This window comes from Diplotaxodon limnothrissa, linkage group LG23 (assembly GCF_057381915.1).
Source record: "Diplotaxodon limnothrissa isolate DT_005_m linkage group LG23, D_limnothrissa_male_GT1.1, whole genome shotgun sequence".
In the NCBI taxonomy this organism is placed as follows: Eukaryota; Metazoa; Chordata; class Actinopteri; order Cichliformes; family Cichlidae; genus Diplotaxodon; species Diplotaxodon limnothrissa.
In genome coordinates this window covers 21,582,798-21,605,641 of record NC_140617.1, presented here as the reverse complement: position 1 = coordinate 21,605,641, position 22,844 = coordinate 21,582,798, and the positions used below count along the sequence as shown (strand labels likewise).

General features: G+C 44.1%; 1 protein-coding gene across 1 annotated transcript in view; it reads left to right on the top strand.

Annotated features, from left to right (window-relative positions):
* The first annotated feature begins 242 nt into the window (after nucleotides 1-242).
* The window catches only part of agap1 (ArfGAP with GTPase domain, ankyrin repeat and PH domain 1), a 136,492-nt gene continuing 113,890 nt past the window's right edge, over nucleotides 243-22,844 (top strand). Inside the window, exon 1 of the mRNA XM_085348223.1 lies at nucleotides 243-2,231. Coding sequence (XP_085204349.1) covers nucleotides 1,091-2,231 — 1,141 coding nt within the window. The 5' untranslated portion in view covers nucleotides 243-1,090. The remainder of the gene's footprint in view (nucleotides 2,232-22,844) is intronic.

The following is a 22,844-nucleotide window of genomic DNA, read 5'->3' as shown; positions in this document are numbered from 1 at the left end:
TGAATTAACACCTAAAATGTCAATTAGTATATTTTTTATGAATAAGCTGTTGCATATATATATTTTATTACTTCATTCTTTCTTTCTAATTTGGGATTTTCAGTCCTCCTTAAATGTGTTTGAATGAGTGAATAAATAAACTGTTTGCACTTAGTTTTTCTTTAAATTGGAATTTAATTTAATTCAATTTTTTGGTTTGTTTTTATTTTGGCAGCTTCAGGCCTCCATATTTTTTAGCCATAGTGAGGAGAAAAGTGTCCTTCTCAGTGTTGGTGCCGCTAACAGAGCTTCTAAAATAGCCCAGGCTCTGCTGTAAGAGTAAATAATAAACACGTGGTTTAACACTCCGGCTCCTGTGAGGTCTCCGCACCGTGTTTCCCCATCATCCTTTGCTGCTGCCGCTGGCCGGTGTTCAGTGTGTGTCTGTGTGTGTGGAGCGGAGATCGCTCAGAGTGCAGCGGAGGACGGTGCGGTGGCTGTCCGGTCCGGTGTTTACTGTCGGCGGGTTAAAGTGTGAGCGGAGGTCCGGATCTTCAGCTGGAAATTCAGCGGCATTTGGAGCACAAGTGAAGCGGGTTTGAGGAGCGAGAGGCCCGGCTGGCTGCTGCGCGGCGCTGCGGGGGATGTGCGCACACAATGGGAGACGGTCCGGGACTCGAACAGCGTCTCCCCGCCCGGCTTGGTTTGTAAAGACACCGGAGCTGGAGCCGGGACTCAGCGCGGAGTGAGGACCTCCTCTGACCGGGCAGGACGCCTAAGACACCGGGAGGAGCTCAGCTGCGAGCCCCGTGGGAGCCGCGGAGGACGCGCCTGTGTGTCGTGAATCCCGCTGGGATGAACCCCGAGTGTCTCCTGCGTTCCAAACCGCTGTTTACACATCTGGATGAAGAGGAAAGCCTGGGTTTGGAGCTGGTTTATGGAGTTAATGCATGTTAGTTTACTGGATTTACCCGCAGACCCATCAGCAGCCTGCAGAGGTTAGTGCTCAGATGATAAAACTAAAGGAGCAGTTCACAGTTTCTCTTTGAATCCGAATATTTTAAAGTAAAGGAGCAGTTCACAGTTTCTCACATGAGCTTTGAAGGAGGCGATGTACCTGCTGGACAGTAGCAGCTCTGAGAGGATGGAGAGAGGAGCTCCTCAGAGAAAGACTGTGTACCGGATCTCACTCACGCTGGTGAAGAGGGAGAGCTTAGAGGATGAGGACTCGGTGCCCCGGCGGGCAGAGAACCCAAAGGTGGGCGTCTTCAGGCGTGAGGAGTCGGCAGAGGTGCAGCGGGGAGGTCTGCTGGAGCAGCTGAAGGAGGTGGAGGACGAGTCGGAGGATTTCTCCTCTTCCCACGGCTACATGCGGAACTTTAGGACGTTCAGCACGGGCCAGCTGGAGCTCGGCAGGCTGAAGATCTGCCGGAAGCAGCTGCTGCAGCGGGGCGCCAAGGCCACCAGTCCGCTGGCGGAGCCCGGGCAGGAGGACGGCGGCGAGCGGGAGGTGGAGGAAGCACCACAGGCGCTGGTGGAGAACGGTGGTGTTGGCGAGAAGAAGAAGAAGCTCCTGAAGGCGAAGAGCGTGGAGGAGCAGAGCTCGGAGCCCGTGAGCAGCGTCGGGAAGCTGGCCCACTCTAAAAGTAACGGGGCGCCGTCCACAGAAGGCCCCCCAGAGACTCCACCTCCTCTGAAGCACCCACCCGGTCTGCTGCGCCGCAGCTTCAGCTTCAGGCACTGGAGCGGTGGTGAGCTGCTGCGCCTGCGGGCGCTCTCCAAAGACAAACACCACAGCAGCTCCGGCTGCATTGGCCAGGACGCCGCAAAGAATGACGAGCCGGCTGCGCCGCTCCCCACAGCCCGCCTCCTCGACCCCAGCAGAGAGAAGAGCAGGACACTGGAGGTCGGCGCCGTCCTCAACAAGACAGACTCCATGTCCGAGCTGAGCCGCTGGGAGAGGGCGCAAGGCAGCAAGAACCGCACACTGGACAACAGCGACCTGCTCCGGCTGGCGGAAGAGAAGGACGCTGCCGGGGCAGCAGGTGGAGGCTTCCTGCTGCGGGGAGGTGGGGGACGCTCCAGCGAGCGGCGCCTGGTTCGCTTCTTCAGCGGGATCTTCTCCAGGAGGGACGGTGCTTCCACGTCCACGCCGGTGGGGAGCCCTAGCACCAACAGGTCGCTGCGCCGCAGCCGGAGGACGGCGCTGTCGCAGTCCAGCATGGAGAGCATGAACGGAGGCAGCGCTGACGGTAAACACGTGACCACAAGGGTTTGAGTGTGTGGATGTTTGAGTGTGAAGTGTGTGTTTGTTTTAAACAGCAGGGTGGTGTTTGGTTGAGACTCTGCTGCTGTTTGTCTTTCATTACTCGGAGCTCAGCAAATTCAACACGAGGCAGAGCGCCATCACCTCCATCCAAAGCATGGTGAGACAGAAGCCAATGAAGGGTTAAAAATGTCAGACAGGAAGTAGGAACTGGGAGCAGTTTGACTTTTATCTGCAGCATCCTCTTTCCATGGAGAGGGGACGAGTGGAAAACATGACAGATGAGAGGAAGTGCATTAGTTGTTGTTCTCACAGATGGATGTTTTCTCCATCAGCCTCTGTCCTCTGCAGAGGAACCTTAAAGGCTCCATAAATGAGTCCGTGCAGGACCACAAAGACTAAACACAGAAACAAACACATAAAGCAGAAATCATTTGTAGCTGTCTCGGCTGATGCAAGGTTTGTTTAGAGGCTTTTATTCTGAAGGAGCTCTGTTTTGTCCTGTTCTTAGGGTCTCTGTGACCTTTCCACAGGCGTTGGGTTCTGCAGGTCTCTCAGAGGTGGACTAACAGGTTTAGAGTCTGATCACACAGAGGAGGTGGGGGTGGGTGGATGGTTGTGGTGGTGCAGGGCATGGCTTCACATGTTTGAGATTCCTGAGGCGTTAACCCCCCCCAACCCAGCGAGCTGCTAGATGACGGCGTCTGGCAGGTAAGCTGTTGTTTCTGCAGACGACCTGTTTGTCCTGAGAGAAGTCCTGAAACTGGAGGCTGAAGTGTGGCTGTTCACACCTTCAGCAGTGTGGGAAAACCTTTCAAATTAAAATAACTAAAGGCAGCAGAACAATTAAATGCTGCTTTTCTCATTGTTCCCTCACATTTTGCAGATTAATCAAGAAAATATCTGTCAGCCTGATTTCTTACTTTGTTACTTTTTCTCTTTCATGTTCACACTGACCAAGAAAACCTCAGCAGGGAGGCCTTTATTTTGAAGTTCAACGTTCAACTTCTGTTTCTTTTGGTTTTTGAATGACTCGATTCTCTCTTCTGGCAGCGCGTTCAAAGGTTTACGCCTCCGCAAGACGAAGGCAAGCCAGGCTTTTAACTCCTAGTTTGAAGGCACAAAGCATCGCGTTTAAAATGCTGCGGCGCATTTTAACAACGGCTCCTCACCGCAGAGCGCACACACTCTTACGGCTTGTGTTTAACATGCTGCACGCGGCTTTCAGGCCAGCGTTCTGTCAGTTTTGAAGTTTAAAAAAAAAAGGGCTCAGTGTTCCTATCAGAAACACCGCCGCGCTTTGGTGCTCATATTGGTTGTTTAGCATGCCGTGCTACACAGTAATATTAACAAATTAATTTTATTTATATAACACCAAATCACAACAACAGTTGCCTCAAGGCGCTTTATATTGTAGGTAAAGACCATTCAATAATAACGGAGAAAACTCCAACAATCACATAACCACTTGTGAGTAAGTGCTTTGGCAACTGTAGGAAGGAAAAAACTCCCTTTTAACAGGAAGAAACCCCCAGCAGAAGCAGCCTCAGGGAGTGGCTGGATGATGATGATACTAATAATAATATTAACCAGGAACGGCGCATTTAAAGAAAATAATCTGTGTTGTTTAATTTCAAATCAAATCAAATCACTTTTATTGTCACATCACATGTGCAGGTACATTGGTACAGCACATGTGAGTGAAATTCTTGTGTGCGAGCTTCACAAGCAACAGAGTTGTGCAAAATACAATAATGTAAACAAGCAAAATACAAGAATGGCTAAATCTGAAACTAATAAATATATGTACAATATATAATAGTATATGCATTTCTGGATGTGTATACTAAATATTTTTCTGTGTGTGTGTGTGTGTGTGTGTGTGTGTGTGTGTGTGTGTGTGTGTGTGTGTGTAATTTGGCTAGACTCTTAGGTCTAAATGAGCTTCTAGCATCGACATACATGCTTCTCGTTGGGTGTTTGGCTTCATTAGCTCCACACTAATCATAATAACCAGAAGTGCTGTAAATGATTTAGAAAATCTTGTTGGGCTCTGCGCTCTTTTAGTCCATGTTTCGGTCTGTTTGAGGTATGAAATGTGGTGAAATGTCGACTTCACAAGCTCATGTTACCTTTTTTTAAGATTCCATGTTCTCCGTAGTAATCATTTTAATAAGAATAATAACTGTAATTAGTGTTTAATAGTTAGGAAATAATGTGTTTGGACGCTGTGAGCGACAGCTTCCTCGTCTTGCTCTGACGTGCCACTCTAATCTCTCTAGTCGATCAGTTTTTTCTTGTCATTTGACTCAACACCTGTATGCGCTTACCTCATCCTGCTGCTGCGTCCTGATTGGGTGATTTCAGAGCACCTACTCATCAGTGTACAGAGGGGAACTTTTTTTTTTTTTTTCTGTCCGAGGCCAGGGATTGTTGTCTGATAAAGACGGCCCCTGACCTCGCTGTCTTAATGGACTCGACTGGTGTGTGTGTCTGTTGGGAGTAAATGTAGGGGAATGTGTGTGTGTGTGTGTGTGTGTGCGTGCGTGTGTGTGTTTGACCTACATCCGCAGCCATGCAGAAGTAATATGGGCTGTAAAAATGCACACACTCAGTCTTGGATGCCAATTACTGCGTCTACGTTTGCATCAATTTATCTGCTTTTTTCTTTATCTTCCCAACACACACACAACACACACACACACACAACACACACACTCGTGATTCTTCAGCAGCTGAAGCTCCTCCAGATGAGTCGAGCTGTTTCTCAGTTATAGCTTTGATCCTCCTCTCTGCTTTGCCTCCATACATAAACCTCACACACACACACACACACACACACTCACTACAATGGGTATAATAGGGAGAAAATCCTATTAGAGGAAATGCTGCAGCAGAGATGGAGGGATGATGGAGAGATGACTCTTCTCCTTCCTTACTTCCTTCTCCTCATTTCTCCTTTTATTTTTATTTTTTTCCTTGCTCGTCTCCTTCTCTTTATTTGACATCATTTTCTGTTTCCTTCCTTAAAGTGTCACCTGTTCGCTATCCTAACTTTGCCTCGTTTGTTCTACATTTCTTCTCTTTCTGTAACTCCACTTCTTCTCCTTTCTTACTTTTCCTTACCTCGTTTTCTTTTCTTGTTTCCTTTTCTCCTTGCTAAATTTTCTCCTCCTTCATCCCTTCATTTCATCCTTCTTTTCTTTCTTCATTCCTTCACCTTTCCATCCTTCCTTGTTTCCTTCTGTCCTTGCATGCTAGTCTTGTGTGCTCCTAATTTAATTCCTTCTTGTTTCCTTAACTCCTCCTTGAATCTTTTTCTTTTTTCTTCCTTTCCTTAACTCTTATTTCTTGTTTCCTTTTTATCAATCTTCCCTTCATTGGGTCCTTATTTCCTTCTCTTTTTGCCTTATGTTTTTCATTCCTTTATCCCTCCATTTGTCTTTGCTTGACTCCTTTTCCCACCTAGCTTTCTTTCTTCGTTTGCCCAGTTTTTCCTTTTTTCTTTTAATTTCTTTCCTCAACTTTTTTTCAGGTCCTTTTTTTCTCCATCCTCTGGTCTGCTTGTTTCTTTCTCACTGCCTAATTTCCTTCATCTGCTCCTCTTTCCTTTCTTCTATTTATTGTGTCCTTGCTTTATTTTCTTTCCTTGCTTCCTTCCTTGTGTTCCTCTCCTTGATGAGTTTAGTGAACTCCAGACAGAAAGAAGATGTTAGATTTGATCCTGAAAGCTCCATTTACTCCATTTGTCCATGCTGAGGTCAGTTCGCAGGCCATTCAGTCTTTAAAGCTGGCTCAGTTTCTTCTCACTTAGGTCCAGTAAAGAGCATTATAGTCCATGATACAGCTACACAGAGCAGGTTTAATTTGAGTTTGTTCTGCAGAGCCGAGGAAGCAGAAGTGGGCCAGATGCTGTCCTGGTTCTGGGTCTCCGGCGGGGACTCTGGCTGTATCATTACTGCAGGCGGGTCAGGCCGGCGGAGTGTGGTGTGTTAAAATAACCGGACCCGAGTGTGACTTCAGGCCGCGGCCTGGAAACCATCAGCCTTCTTTATTTTTAACAGCACTCGCACCAGAGTCTGTGAGGAAAACTGCATTTAACAGACAGGACTCTCTGTGTTTCACAGCTGCAGAGACAAGCTCTTCCCTCTTTTCTCTGCAGTGTTTTTAAATAACTGCATAAGCATGTGACGGAGCTGTTCGCTCATTAAAGAGCTCGGAGACGCGTCGATGTTGTAACACTGTTTTCACTGCTAACCTTCAGTGTTAGAGCAGCGACGCCTTGGCCTTCTGCCGCTCCCTCCTCGCTGGCAGCGTATTAGCTGGCTGCTGTGTCGCCTCAGTGCTGGAGGTTGTTCAGGGGTCCTGCTTGTCCTCCTCCTCACTTCCTCTTCAGAGCCAAGTTGGCCCGTGTGGCGAGGCTTTGTGGCCTCTGTGAACAGAGCCGTGAAGCAGCACGGTCCACCTGTGTGCAATGAAAACCATTGATCACAGAGCTGACAGCTGATTTGTCATTGATTGTGTTAGTTTAAACCAGACGTGACCTGAAGGTCCTGCTGATGTTCACCACGTTTGCCTGGATCAATATCAGCCTGGTCTTTTCCTCACTGAGCAATATGACCTATTAACTTATTATCGGCATGGGATCAGCAGATACCAAAAGCTGAGGTGTTAGAGATGGAAAAAGTTGGAGCTTTGCATCCCTAACTTAAGCATATAAAGCCTCAAATGGTCCTGGGCCCGGTCACACTGCAGTCTTTATAAAATCTCGATTTATTTCTTACTAAATTTAATGTGGCCTTCGTCACTTTAATGGTCAATATAATAAACGTCTAGAGTCTAAGTGGTTAATAAAAGATCAGTAATGGTTTTCAAATGGACCAAAATCCAAAGGTCGTGGTGCTTGGTGTGTTCCTAATATTTTGGCTCTCTTGTATTTTAATAGATGATCATTTTGTGTTAGACTGCACACTCCTCAGGCTTCTTCATATCAGTTACTGGCTGACTGAGCTTAGCTTGTTTGTGTCCTGTAGTCCACGACTGGCCCAGTGACGTTGGCGTGCCGGTTGGAGTCCCACCCCTCCCCTCCCTGCAGCTTACAGCTCTTACATAAGGCTCAAATCCATCCGAGGACGCTCGCTGTTATGCTCTGAATCACCCCTCTGATACGCAGCATCAGCAGCAGAGCGAGCCAAAGTTGAGATGCATCCGGGACGGCGGTAACGCCTGATGTAACCACGCTGAAACAAACACCTCCTCCTCCGTTCTTTAGAGAACAAAGGGAGCAGAGCAGCCGAACTGATGAGCTAAAGATGCTAATAAACCTGGAATCAGTTTACAGACTGGTCTGTGACTCAGACCAGTTCTTTACTTCACCTCTCCCTCCAATGCTTTTTGTCTTGAGTTAAATTGGGACATTTTTTTAGTCTTGGCACTAAAACGAAGAAAGTAAATAAAACCGTTTGGGTTCATTTTCATTAGTCTTCTATCTTCCTGTCAGAACACACCCAAAAATGTTGTTTCCTAAATTCAGTACAGCCTTAACAAACTGAAGTGGTTTCTGAAAGGATTCTTGTCAAACATTAATAAGCAAACAGATTTTTATTCTGCAGTCTGAATCCTCACGTCAGTTTAAAGTTTAGTGTCTGTATCTGATTGTTGCCTGATTGTGTGTAGTTTTCAGTAGCTAAAAATAAGAAAAGCCTAAAGATGAGTCATTTTGTAGACAGACAAGTGGATGTCGAGAGGGAAGCAGATTCACACATAAAGATGGAAACGTGGCTTTTTTGGCAGAGTGCAGAGTGTTTTGGCCTCTGTACAGAGTGACTCCTACACGTGGATTTCACTGATTGTTGCTGTGGATGATTGCTGATGGTTATTTGTGTGTTTCATCCTTTGGCTTTTCATTTTTGTGACAGATCCAGGAGAGAAGGACAAGTGCTGCCTAAGCAAAAACCTTAGACTGTGAGATTTCCATCAGTAATGGGAACATCTAAAAGTTCATGTGTACTGTAAGCCAATGCATACAGATTTAAGGTTTGACTCTCATCATCCACTGAAGCACAAACTGGGTGTCATCAGGACGCTACAACATAGTGCGAACACCATCCCCACAGACAGAGCGGTCAGGGAAGCAGAAGATTACATCAAGAAGGCCCTGAGTAAATGTGGTTATCCCAGCTGGACTTCTGTCAAAGCTGGGAAGGCGCCTAAAGAAAGGACAACTGCTGCCTAAGCGAAAACCTGTAGTGATCCCGAATGTGTCAGGAGTATAGGAACAGTTAAGACGCATTTTCTCTAAACACATTATGAGTTGATAGTCTAAATATTTTGTGGACATATATGTAGTCACTGATGATGAAAACATGAACAAGATCATGACTGCGTCTCCTAGAGTCTGCATTCCTGTACATCCAAACGGCGTGACCTTGGCCTAGATTACTTGAGTTTAGTCACCAATGGCGAACCCTTCCACACCTTTTTAAATGAATGAAAAACTACTCAGAGTTGGTAGGAGCAGGTCAGGGTGGCTGATGTGCGTGTTCAAAACACAATAACTCTCACCAGAGACCAATGCCTACATCCTGGTGTCCTTTCTGAGGTCCGGGCTGTAAAAGTGTCTCTGTGAAGGTTCGGAAAAGGCAGCGCTTTCATCATGACCTATTTGCAGTCCCATCAAGAGGATATTTTGGGGGGAAATGTAACCTTATGCTTTTTTTTTTTTGAGGAGATAGAGGTGAAGGAGGAGGACGTGAGGAGGCAGTGGGAAAAATCTGAGTGTAAGAACGTGTCAGAGTGAGCGTTAGATGAAGGCTGGAGCGCAGTTTAAGGCTGTTTGTTTCCAGGTGAAGTTCCTTCCCGCCCACACTTCTGTCTTTATTCTGCAGCCTCCGCCTGTAGTCTGGCTGATGGGGGTGAAGGTATTATGTTTGCTCTGACAGCGCTTCAGTTAAAGAGCTGTCTCACTGTAGAGAGCATTTCATTACAATGAGAATACTGATGCACTTCAGCCATTTAATACCTGCTGTAATCCTCGACTGCTAGACAAACATGTGGTGTGTTAATAGGCTCGAGTTACGTCTTTCCAGTCCTTATGTAAAGATTATTCAGGTAAACTGAAGCTACTGTAGTGTGTAAGATCAAACTGCTACTCCCCTTAATTAATGAGCAGCTTTTGTTAATGAAAGAACACTCGGAGCCTTTTACAGCCTCTCAGACGTGTTTGTTTCTGTTTTGGGGCCTAAATGCACAGACGCAGCATCGTTGCTCTGATTAAATGAACTCCTGACCATGAGTGTGTTTCAGAGTGTGTGTGCAGCAGTTTGTAGCCGGCGGTATGACGGCGGCTTTATTTGATTTGAGATGAGGATGAGAGCGGCCGGCGTGCTGCCAGCCAACCAGCACTCTGTGTGTGTGTGTGTGTGTGTGTGTGTGTGTGTGTGTGTGTGTGTGTGTGTGTGTGTGTGTGTGTGATGGGGGATGGTTGTGTTGGACTGATTAAAAGGCTGATATTTGGGTCAGTGTGTGTTTGTGTTAAGCCGGTGACAGTGAGTCTGACGAGCACTGCTTATTGATATTGAGTCTATTAATGGACTCTGTTCATCGATTAGGACTTTATTTCACCGTTGATCGGCTCACCGATGACGCAGCTCCGCCTCACAGCTCACTCTCACTGTGTAAAGTTGCTTTTTAAATAATTAATTTACTTATATTTATGTAATAATTCTCCACAGTGGGTCTCTTGGTGATTTCCAAGGTTTCATGTTGGACATCTTCAGATTTTTGAGGTCCAAACTGACATTTATATTAAAATCAACCAACATATGATACTTCCATATCCTGTCTGATCTAAATGAATTCATTTCAGTGGTCACTGAGACATAAAAACTGCATTTATAGCACCAGAAAGCTTTATAACTGTCATCAGTCAGCCCTGAAAACAGCTGCTGGAGGCTTCTCTCCTTTAAATAATGCCTTTGTCCAACGAGACGTTGCAAGAACTTATTTTGGACATAATCTGGGCAGCTGAAGGTCAGATTGGAGAGAAGCCACATTTGTACTTGTAATTACTGACGTTTCATTGTTTCAAATCATTTCAGTTGATTTCAACCTTGTGTTTCTCCCAGTAACAAGTATAAACTGGAACGCAAACCTCTGTTGTGAAAGTTCGGAGAAACTAGGAGTGGTACAAATGTTTGTCAGCACAAGATCCCAAGATTTATACTTATATTCCTGGACGTGACACCCCTCCCCTCTTTTATCAGCAATTTCCATCAGTCTGGGCTCATATCTACTAGAAATGGAAGATTTTCCAGGTTTAAAGCATGAAGTCTAAATTTATACACAGAAGTTTCTTTTTCTGTCACACCTGAATCCCAGGGCCCACCAGCAGGAGCTAGAGGCACATTTTGTTTTATAGCCACAAGCTTTCCAACTTGCACAAACCTTCTGTGTGACGTGCAGAGATCAGATTTAACCTTTTAACCAAAATGAAATTGCTCGACATGTCTTATTTAAAAATCTGCCATAAATAAACCATCAGCTGTAAAAAGATCCTGCAAAAAAGAAAGAATTTTGTGGACTTCGGTGCAGCTGAGAAGTCATGACTGACACAGCCAAGACCAACAGACCAAATCTGTGAATTTTCTGTGCACCAGGCTGTGTTTACACACTGTATTTTAAGGAGGTATTCAGAGGACGTGGAAGTGAGAACAGAGCAACTAAAACACCTTTTCCCCTTATTTGTTTGCATGAGCAACACTTTTTATCAATGAACTGAAGTTCTTCCAGTTTAGAGGGTGAAATGTTCACATTTGGAGGCTTAAGAGCCAGTGAACTCCTTCATGGTGTCTAAGCTGAGGGTCCGGGTTGTCCGAGTATCTTTGCTCTAACAGTGAAGGAAGTGCAGCAGGTGAACATCTGTGTGTCTGTGACTCACATGCAAAGGTTCGTAAGCATGTGATCAGACCACAAAGAGTCCGTTGGACAGTTTTGCATAATTTCCCTGCTGCCTCCTTTGAGCGCAGGTCAGACGAGACCCTTCACAGTGTCACTGTGCTCCTGCAGGAGCGATGCCGATGATTAGCTCGCTCTGCGTCTCCATTTCTCAGGCGTGAACACAGCTGCCCTGTCAGAAAGAAACACACCTGCAGGCGCTGCATCTCTGAGACTCGTTTCACTCCAAAGCCTTGCCGTTGGGTCCCCGTGCCAGCAGCTCCGCTATCGCCGTGGCAACTTCCTCTTTGCCCTCCTGTGGCCTGGGGGAACAGCTGAGCGAGTGGTAACACACAAAGCTCTCTGTTGTCCGAGGCTCTGCAGGTTTCCGTGCCCCGAGTGGAAACCTCTGTGTTTTAAACCCAGCTTCTCTGTGATGGATCTGCAGACCCCCCGTCCCCTCCCCATCCCCGCCATCTCAAACCCACTAATAACACCCCCAATGCAGCATTGGTACACAGAACTGAGCAGCTTTGACAAGTCTGAGGTCAGCGGAGGGGGCCGGGCTGTAAGTGTAGATGATAATGATGATGTTGGAGGACAAACTGCTCGTATGTCAGCATATTTCCTGCTTTACAGTGCTGATGAAGGCACATTCAGTGTATTTAAAGCAGCGCAGCAGCGGTGCCCTAGGCGGACTCAGTTTTCTTTCTCGTCTTTTTACAAATTATTAAACAAAACTAAAGCAGTGACACATCATCACACAGATTCAGCTGCAGACACACAATAGGATAAGGTGAAAGATCTGATTCTGTTTCTTAGATATGAAACTTTAAGTTTTTATTGGTGTAAAATGTTGAATACACTGCAGTGTAACAGCACAATATACTCTTAAACTGATTTACATTTTAATGTTTGAATAATCGGATTTTCCCAGCCGGGGCAACACAAACACATTTCCATGTAAAGTGATCACTGAGCGAGAAGGTTTGAGGCAGCAGGATGACTTCTAGTTATTTCAGCAGCAATTTGAGGATATTTTAGCATCGATCTGGACCAAAGGATCAGATCACACCTTTGCTATCATCCCTTGGCATCCTGAGCTTCTCCGAGCTCCTCAGCCTCTCCCTGGGAACACACCGGGAACGAGTACTCGGTCATCGAGTCTCTAGCTGTTTGTGGCTGTGTCCGCATCATACTGTACTCCAGGCTTCAGGCACCGGGTTATTTTGAGGTTAGCTTGTGTCAAAAATAGACCCAGTGCTGTTTCCAGAAATCAAAGAGTTGCTCTGGGTCTTTTCTAAAATGTGGATTTTGTTGAAGCCTCGTCTGCAGTGAACTTCATCAGTGCTGGTGTCTCAGTGATGTAGCACCCACAAATTTTGGACTGTTGGTAAAATTCGGCGACTTGTAGAGACAACCAGAATGTTGGGAGGTTCCCAAATTAAACTTTTCTCAACTAACGATTTGTTGATATACAAATAATGGAAATCGAAAAAATGCTGAACGTGCACTAGACTCCAACCATCAGCTGCACAGCAGTGCTCAACGTGCGAATCTCATCCCTTGTGTCCTCGATCTCACACTTTCGGACTCTCTTGACAGCTCGTGGCCATCGGTGAGCGTAGAAGTTTAGATCAGTGGGTAAACTGAAGCTTTGTACTCGAGCTAAGCTCCCTATACTAATGGAATATATTTTCAGCGTTTATCTGAACATAGAGAGAAAACACTGAGTTTCAGAGTTAACACAGCTGCAGGTTAACTGGGCTCCTTACATGCTTACATTCTCCTTCAATGATTCATGATACCAGTCATTCCTGAATGCTGGCTTTATTATTTTCAGGACTTTAACCGGTTTTGTCTCTGCAGGGAGAAGCCAACGACATTTCTTCCCCCCGTGCACGATCATGTAAATCATTCAGCAGCAAAGTTGGGACTGCCGTTTGCTTTGCGTCTTGCATGTTTTTGTACATTTGTAGAAGTTTTGTCAGCGTCAGCATGTGACAGAAAGCATGTGGGCGTTTTATAAAACCAAACCCGGCCTCTGTTCCCGCTCCGTCCTCTCAGGTTTTCCCGTCCTGCTAAAGCTCATCGTGTGCTGACCTCCGCCTTTTCTACCCTCTAAATGCACGTGTGTGCTTCTCTATTCAACTCGAAAATGTGTGCGACATGAGACCTGGGTGCTGACATGAATACTACTCGCACCAGAAAGCCATCGGGGTTGGAGGTCAGCTCCATCTAACCCCCGTTGCTCTCATGAAGTGAATAGAAATGTAGAACTTAAACCGTTTGCAGTAAAAGCGTTGAGCTGCTGAGCTGTAAAGATGGAAAACTGCCTGGTCATGACTGCACTTCAATCATAGAGGTTGCTGGTAGGGCTGGGCCATATCATACCGTTCACGGTAATACCGGTATAATGTTGGGCAATGATAAGAAAATGAAATATTGCGATAGAATCTGGGTAAAACACGCATGCGCAGTGCCTTTGTTTTCATACGCACATGACGGAAAAAGCATGGTGGCGACGGAGAATGAGAAGGGCGAAAGTGGATCGTTGAATGAAACAGATGAACCAGAATTGGTTTGTAAAAATGCTGCAACTTCAGTGGTGTGAAACTGGTTTAGCTTTCGTCCGTCAGGTACACAACAAAGCACTGTTTTTGGTAGAGCATGTTAGTGGGCCGTCGTTATTACCGTGTTTTTTGGAAAATACGGCACACTTAAAATCAATCCTTTGATTTTTCTGAAAATCGACAGTGCCCCTCATAATCCCGTGTGTCTTATGTATGAATTCTGGTTGTGTTTACTGACCTCAAAACGATTTTATGTCGTACACGGCGCTCAAAAATCTGTCAAATGTTTCAGTACGACTTTGTTAAGCTACGAACCCGGACTGCTTGATGGCTTGTCGGAGCATTACGGCTATTGTAGGCAGGCGCCTGGCGGAGTGATACGTACTGCGCTTCGACATAGTATTACCGTATTGTGTGTGTATAACCTCTTTTTAAGTTTTGTGGATATTCTACATGGTTATGCTGAGGATATGTCAGCCAATTTCCACTGGAAATGCCTTTTGGTTAAACTGTCAGCAAGGAATTTGCATTTGCACTGTAAATTTTTTATATAACTTTAATGCACATAAAAAACAGCTGCTTGTTTAAGTGAAAATAGATTAATGTTTTGGGTTTTTTGCACTAATAAAGTTGTGGAGTTGTAAAGTATTTTGTCTAGTGTCAATTATATCGTCAGTTATATCGCAAATTTCCAATGTATATCGTGATAAATATTTTTGGTCATATTGTCCTGCTGTAGTTGCTGATTCAATTCTTGGCACCAAAAGGATGATTTTACATATGTCAGAGACCGAAGAAGTGTCCTTAAGCAAGGCAGAACAACAGATGTCTTGCTATAAAAGTTCCCATATAGTAGAGCTGGGCGATATGAGATTTTTTCATATCACGATATGTTTTTTTTTTTCATTTCAGGCGATAATGATATCTATCACGATATAAGCCAAATAACTATATTTGTAAGATTTAAATGTGCCGTTTCTCACAAGTAAAATGTGAAATAATCAGCAGCTTGTTTTTATTTAAATATTTATTTCCCATAATAAGTTCAACAGGGTAGATGTACTTAAGGAACATGAGACTTTTTCAGATAAATAAAGGCAAATACTGCAAACTACACAAAAGGCAGCCGCTAAAGCGTTTAAGTTTCAAAATAGAACAAACGAAACAACTACTAAATTGTCAATTCCACTTAGAAACAAAATATTAATTCTAAAAATAAATCTTAGTTTGTTTTACAGAAGAACAGACAAAACTAACTTTTGTCAATATCAAATAAACTGAGAACTAAAAGGAAATTCTCAATCTCTCCTTGTTGTATATCTTAGCTTTTCAAACAGTTTTAACAGTTACTTTAGTCTGACAAAAGCCGAATGACGAATTAGAGCTTCCAGTCAGAGACTGAGGCTACGTCCACACGTACACGGGTATTTTTGAAAACGGAGATTTTCCGTTTTCGTTTTAAAAAATAATCCCGTCCACACATAAAGGCAGAAATGAAGGAAAACGCTGCTATGAACATGCCAAAGCAGCAGGTGGCGCTAGATTCCTAACCGTGCAGAAATGTTGGCCAATCAGAAGTCTAGAAGCCTCGGTGGGAAAAAGTAAACAAAGCTGGGGCATAGAAGCAGAACAGAGTCGTATGTGTGGAGGGACAGTAACTGTGTGTATATGTAAGCATTGAAACACTGCAGAGAGTAGAATTAACAGTAACAGTATTGTAGAAATTCATTTCACCGAAACAATAACGTGGTGCACAGTGTGACGCATGCACCAGTTTATTTATTAAGAATTTATTCGTAAATCAGGGTGGAAAATAAGTATTTGGTCAATAACAAAAATACAACTCAATACTTTGTAACATAACCTTTGTTGGCAATAACAGAGGTCAAACGTTTACTATAGGTCTTTACCAGGTTTGCACACACAGTAGCTGGTATTTTGGCCCATTCCTCCATGCAGATCTTCTCGAGAGCAGTGATGTTTTGGGGCTGTCGCCGAGCAACCCGGACTTTCAACTCCCGCCACAGATTTTCTATGGGGTTGAGGTCTGGAGACTGGCTAGGCCACTCCAGGACTTTCAAATGCTTCTTACGGAGCCACTCCTTTGTTGCCCGGGCGGTGTGTTTTGGATCATTGTCATGTTGGAAGACCCAGCCTCGTTTCATCTTCAAAGTTCTCACTGATGGAAGGAGGTTTTGGCTCAAAATCTCACGATACATGGCCCCATTCATTCTGTCCTTAACACGGATCAGTCGTCCTGTCCCCTTGGCAGAAAAACAGCCCCATAGCATGATGTTTCCACCCCCATGCTTCACAGTAGGTATGGTGTTCTTGGGATGCAACTCAGTATTCTTCTTCCTCCAAACACGACGAGTTGAGTTTATACCAAAAAGTTCTACTTTGGTTTCATCTGACCACATGACATTCTCCCAATCCTCTGCTGTATCATCCATGTGCTCTCTGGCAAACTTCAGACGGGCCTGGACACTGGCTTCAGCAGCGGAACACGTCTGGCACTGCGGGATTTGATTCCCTGCCGTTGTAGTGTGTTACTGATGGTGACCTTTGTTACTTTGGTCCCAGCTCTCTGCAGGTCATTCACCAGGTCCCCCCGTGTGGTTCTGGGATCTTTGCTCACCGTTCTCATGATCATTTTGACCCCACGGGATGAGATCTTGCGTGGAGCCCCAGATCGAGGGAGATTATCAGTGGTCTTGTATGTCTTCCATTTTCTGATGATTGCTCCCACAGTTGATTTTTTCACACCAAGCTGCTTGCCTATTGTAGATTCACTCTTCCCAGTCTGGTGTAGGTCTACAATACTTTTCCTGGTGTCCTTCGAAAGCTCTTTGGTCTTGGCCATGGCGGAGTTTGGAGTCTGACTGTTTGAGGCTGTGGACAGGTGTCTTTTATACAGATGATGAGTTCAAACAGGTGCCATTCATACAGGTAACGAGTGGGGGACAGAAAAGCTTCTTACAGAAGACGTTACAGGTCTGTGAGAGCCAGAGATTTTCCTTGTTTGAGGTGACCAAATACTTATTTTCCACCCTAATTTACGAATAAATTCTTTACAAATCCTACCATGTGAATTCATGGATTTTTTTTTCACATTCTGTCTCTCACAGTTGAAGTGTACCTCTGGTGCAAATTACTGACCTCTGTCATCATTTTAAGTGGGGGAACTTGCACAATCGGTGGCTGACTAAATACTTTTTTGCCCCACTGTATGTGAAGGGACAGTTTAAATGATCGTGATAAAGACTTTCAGTAAAGAGGTGATTAAACTGAAAGTTTTAAAAAGAGCTGAAGGGTCTGTTGAGGTTGAAGTGTCAGCAGTGAAAAAAGTTGTGATGAAAGTGCTTTAAAGAGTAATTTGAAGTTTCAGGTGAAGTAAAACATCAGGATAAAGTTAGAGATTGAGAACCGAAAGCAGCTGAAGCATCAATTGAATCTGAATCTCTGAAGCTTCTGAGTCTGGAGCCAATGCTGGTCCCCGTATATATATGAGACTAGCAAAGTGTTGTTTGAGAGGAAGATCATTGCTAAAGGAAGTTGAAGTGGCAGGTCAAATGAATGTGATGAAAGAGTTTTAGGACTGATTTCTATATTAATAAAATTTGAAAGGAGTTGAAGAGCATCTTAAAGCTGCGTTTAGTTGTTAGCAGTGAAGGAACTGCAAGTGTTGCTGAAGTTTTGTAGGATTACTGAAGAAAGTTGGAAGTTTTAGTGAAGAGTTACAGATGCTTCGAGCTCAGATCACTTCCTCCAATCAGGATCAGTTCCAGATAACGTACTGAAAGGGGCTGAAGTAATTTAAGTGTCAGCATCTAAAACGTTCATAGGTCGGCCATAAAGCGACACGTCGACATATTGAAACACCCCTGGTCTGTTCAACCACGTCTGATCAAACAGTTTCTGTCATGAATCGCTGTGCGGCAGGCAGGAGAAGGACCCAGGATGCAGACTCACAGACACGGGGATAAACTTAAAGAACACAGCTTTAATGCTGGCACGGCAGAATACAGGAAATACAGAACTAACTGGGAAAAAGTAAACTAACATTCGCAGGAAGGCACAGGAAGATCCACACAACATGAGGGACGACGTCACGCTGAACAGAGGGAGACGCAGACAGAAATACACAGAGGGTTAACGAGGAAAGTGGGAACACACGGGGAACACAGGTGACACTGATAATCATAACGAGACAGGGCGGGGTGAACTGAACATGACATGTACGGGCGTGAGAGTCACAAAGTAAACAGGAAGTGCACAGAGGTTCAGACAGGAGGAGAGAGAGCACGGGGAAAACACAGACATAACGGGCTGGGGAAACATGAAACAACCACAAAGGGAGACGAGGGCTCATAAATACATAGAGGGCACACAGGGGGAAGAGAGAGCACGGGGAGAACTTAGACATAATGGGCAGGGGAAACATGGAATAAAACATAAGGAGAGACGAGGGCTCACAGATACACAGAGGGGCACACAGGGGGTAAAAGCCATGAAGGGAAAACACTTAGGGAACAACACAACAGGGCAACTCAGAAAACATGGCCTAAGCAAGGAACAAAATACAAACATACAAGGAAACTAAGAACACTGGGCCAACATGGCCCAGGACCATGACAGTTTCAGGTTTCCCCTCAAACATTTGGCTCGACGACGCCTGGAAGCTTAACTTGTCTTTGTTTACAATCTCATCAGCTCTGTCCAATCACAACACGGCCTCTTTGTCTCGACTCGTCCACGGTTGGTCGCCTGCCATCGTCTTCCTGCCGCCACTTCCTGGTTTTCCCTCAGGCAGCTTTAATCAGATCGTGTCTGTGTGAGAGAGGGAGAGAGAGAGAGAAATTAACACACACATCTGGAGGAAATACTCACAATACCAGGAGATTTGTTTTTTTAATAAAAACCCCACAGTCATTAATCTCAGGTATGAAGGTTAAACGCACACACACGTTCGCGCTTGCTCGCTCTCTCTCTCTCTCTCTCTCTCTCTCTCTCTCTCTCTCTCTCTGTGTGTGCGTGTTTTTATCAGACTTTATCGTTTTCAGTGGCGCTTTAAAGTTGTTTTCTCCTTCATTTCCCCCTATCTTTCCTCCTTTTCCTTCATCACATCCTCTGGATATTGCTTATCTATTTTTATCCTGCTTTGGATCTCAGGAGAACTGTTTTCTTTATTGTAATCATTTTTTTCTGTAAACAATGTAAAAGCTCCTGATCTCAACATCATTCAGTCAGACTGGATTACATGTAGAGACAGAAGACCAAAGTTAAAGTAAAAACAAAACAATGCGAGATGCCAGCCTAAAGTCAAGTCCAAAAAAGCAGTCTTAGACCAAGCAATTGCAGAATTCAGAAAACACTCAAAAAGCAGTTGCCCCAAAACAAAATAACGTCAAAAATCGGAACAAAACCAGTCTGTAACCAGTTTAAAACAACTTTAGAATAAGATCAGGAGTCAGGCTAAAACAACTTCACAACGGGTAACTCCACATGTTTTATTCGGCAATTCCTAAATATTCCTCAACTGTTTTTAGGAGTGCGCAGAGGCATTTTTGTCTTCTCCTGGATTCAAACAGGAGGATCTTTCGCTTGTTAGGTGAATGTGTAAACCACTACACTATGGAGCCACTTGTCAGACACCAAACTAACCAACCAACCAAAACCAGTGCAAATCAAGTCAGAAAACAGAACAAAACCAGATTAAAAGAACTTCACAAAACATCAGAAGCCAGGCTAAACTGGTGCAAACCAAGCCCAGGAAACAGTTTAAACCACTTTTTTTTAAAAAAAGAGTTCAAAACCATGTCAGAAACCAGTCTAAAACCAGTTCAAACCCAGTCTAAAACCAAGCCCAAAAATATAAGCCACAAAATAACTGTGGTCATTTTGTGACCACACAGCGATGTTGTCACAGTGCCACAAGCGGGTGATTCTGCAACTTAGCAATTTATGACCAAGTGATGTAATGTGTTTGCAGGGAATGCTTCTGTGTGTTATATATTTAGGTATCCTCCAGTATGGATGGCTTTTCCTGTGAAACTCTGATTTACTGGCTCAGGATCCAGTGTGGGTACACCTCCTATCCTTCCTCCTTTCCTTCCTCACCATCATCCTGGGGTTTTATCCAGCTCAGAACAGGCTTTGGGGATGACCGCAACTGCTCCGCGTATACTTATGGCAAAGACTCTGTTACCTCTCTTCTTCCTACATCCCTCCTGTTCCTTCATCACCACCTTCTCATCCTTTCTTTGCTTCCTCTCCCACCTCCCTCTATCTTCCCTGCTCCCACGCTCCTCCCCTCCCTACATCCTTCCCCCCTCTAATGATCTCTTTGGGATGGCGGCAGCAGCCTGCAGGCCTGAAACCTGAGCAGTCAAACTCGGGGGATTTTGAGCTCAAATGAAAAATGTGGAAACCCTAAAGCACCTCTTATGAAAGCTGTCGACTCTGCTGACTAACGAAGAAGAATTTATCTGAATCTGCTCGGTTTTTATTAGAAAATTCAGTGGCGTGTCCCTTTAAGGGTGGATACGTCCTGCAAACACGAGGAATAACTGTTTGTTTTGGAAAATAAATGTAGTTGTTCATCAAAGGACAGAAACAAATGTGTGTGTGTGTCTGCGTGTGAGCAGGTGTGTCCTTACCTGTCAGACAGGTTTAATTAGCGGTGACACATGCAAACACACAGCTGTCCTCACCAAACTTGCGAGTGAGGGTTTAAATTGAAAAGCACCTTTACTACTCTGACACTTTTGAATAATGTAGCTCATCACAGCTGGAAAAACAAACGGAAACAGAAGCACGTGCAGGAATCCATCAGTAGATATCAATCCAAACTTTATACACACAGGAGCTTTAGCACAACTTTAAAGGTTTAAATTTAACGCACAGCAGCAAATATCGGAAAAGATATTAAAAACAGCATTTAAACCAACAATTGAGTTAAAATACAGCCAACAAAACACTAGAAATATTTCCAAAATATTGCTTTTTCTTGACATAATTTGAATATATCTAACCTTGCAGCCCCTTATTTCCCAGCTACTTTAAAGGCTCATAAAGCCAGTTTTTAGAGACGTTAAAGGGGCTGTAAATAGTTCTCTTTTTTAACGTAATTTCTTCCACATGTGGCTTCATTTGTCACAAGAAACAGGCGTTTAGTGGGTCTCCTGCAAATAAGGAGTATTTACTGCTAGTTATAGTTCCTGGATTAATTGTTTGGTCTCTGTAACAATGCTGGAAAACAGTGGAAAGTATTTTCCTGCTTGGTTTAAAGCTACTTTCTAAAAGGTTTATTATCAAATAAAACAAATAAAAATCAGGAAATGCCACAGACCTGTGTATAAAAATGGAAGTAGCCACTGTGATGCAACCTATTGGTTTGCAAAGCCTCGGTATTAGCGTTTTGGTGTCTGTGATATTGTTGGGGTTTTGTGACCATTTTTTTGGATAAGCTGCCCACAGACTTCTTGGAAGGTCTGTTAGTGGAATTAACCACATCTTAATTACTTAAAACCGTTTTGGTTTTAACCAGATTGTAATAACATGATATCCATCTGTGTTCACTCTAAGTTTGTTACATTTAGTGAGCCTTATTTCTTTAATTTAGCTTTCTTTTTTTTTTTGCTCTATGGGAAGTTTTGTTTTGTAGTTTTGCTTTTTATTGAGCAGAAAATGAGCTTGATAAATCTGGTTATCTTGCTTCTCTTCACCCCTGCAAAGCTGGGGTGGTACATATTTAGGGCGGGTGTAACTCAGGAGGTAGAGAAGGTCGTTTACTCATCAGAAGGTTGGTGGTTCAATCCCTTATTACTGCTGCAGTCAGAATACCAAATATACCTTGGGCAAGATACTAAACCCCAGGTTGTTCTCTGATGAGTGTGAATATTCGTGAATGTTGGATAGAAAACATTTAAGCATAGGAAAAAAAAAATTATATGAATGAGGCATATTGTATAAAGCACTTTAAGTGCTCAGGTAGAGTAGAAAGGCATTTAAAAATAAGTTGTCCATTGTCATTTACCATTAATTAGGGGTTTATCTGGGAAGCAGAAAAAATTAAGTAGATAAACTCAAGTGTTACTTGAATGCTTCTCTTCACCTCTGCAGACCAAGGGTGTTACATTAATTGGGGGTTCACCCGGGATTGTGATTGATCCCATAGAAAAACTGAACAAGGCAAGTAGCTGTAAACATAGACTTTATTTCACCCTGTCCAAGGAAATGAACTTACCTGTTATTGATCTTCTTGCTCTTATAGTGACAGCCCAGTCGCTGCTAACCAGGTAGCCTGAGTCCTTCCTTTCATTCAACTGCCTCTCTGGATACCTGATTTTAAAACAGTATTTCCCTGACACCAGAAAAATTGAACTCTGTTGAGCTAATAATTATCAGCGAGTCTTCTGGTTGTTTTCTTAATTAATCCATAAGTTGGTTAAAAACCCATTCTGAGTTTAGTTTTGTGGTTGTTTGGTTTTTATTTATGGCTAGATTTTCCCACCATCTTTCCCTAAAGTCATGTCAAACCAAAGCTAAAATACAAAAAAAGGGCTTCTGGGACACAAATGTGTATATAGAACAATCTGGGCAAGAAAAAAATAATGGAGCCGGTGCTGTAATTTATGATGTATTTAGATTTATTGGGTTTAAACAGGGCAGTGCTACAACAGAGAGCTCATTTTAGGCTTTGTGTAGTCCAAACATTTAAATTTTTGGCTGCAGTTCTTTGTTGAATCTGACGGCCGAACTCCAGATGAAGTCAGAAAGACAAAGATGATGGTGCAGACAGCAGCAGGAGGAGGAGAAGACAAATGGCATGAAGGGCGAACGCTGCGATAATCTGATGTTGTGTGTGACTGATGAGCCGGCGCTACTCTGATTTGTCACAGTCAGACGACGGTTTAACCCCCAACACACACACACATACACACTCCTATAGACATGTACACCCTGCCCTCAGGCTACAAACAGCGCTCCACCCATGATCCCCGCGGTGTGTGCATGTTAAGACAATGGTGTCATTAGTGTATTTGCAGCAAAGATCATCTATTCATGGCTGCTTCACCCGTTTTCAGTGT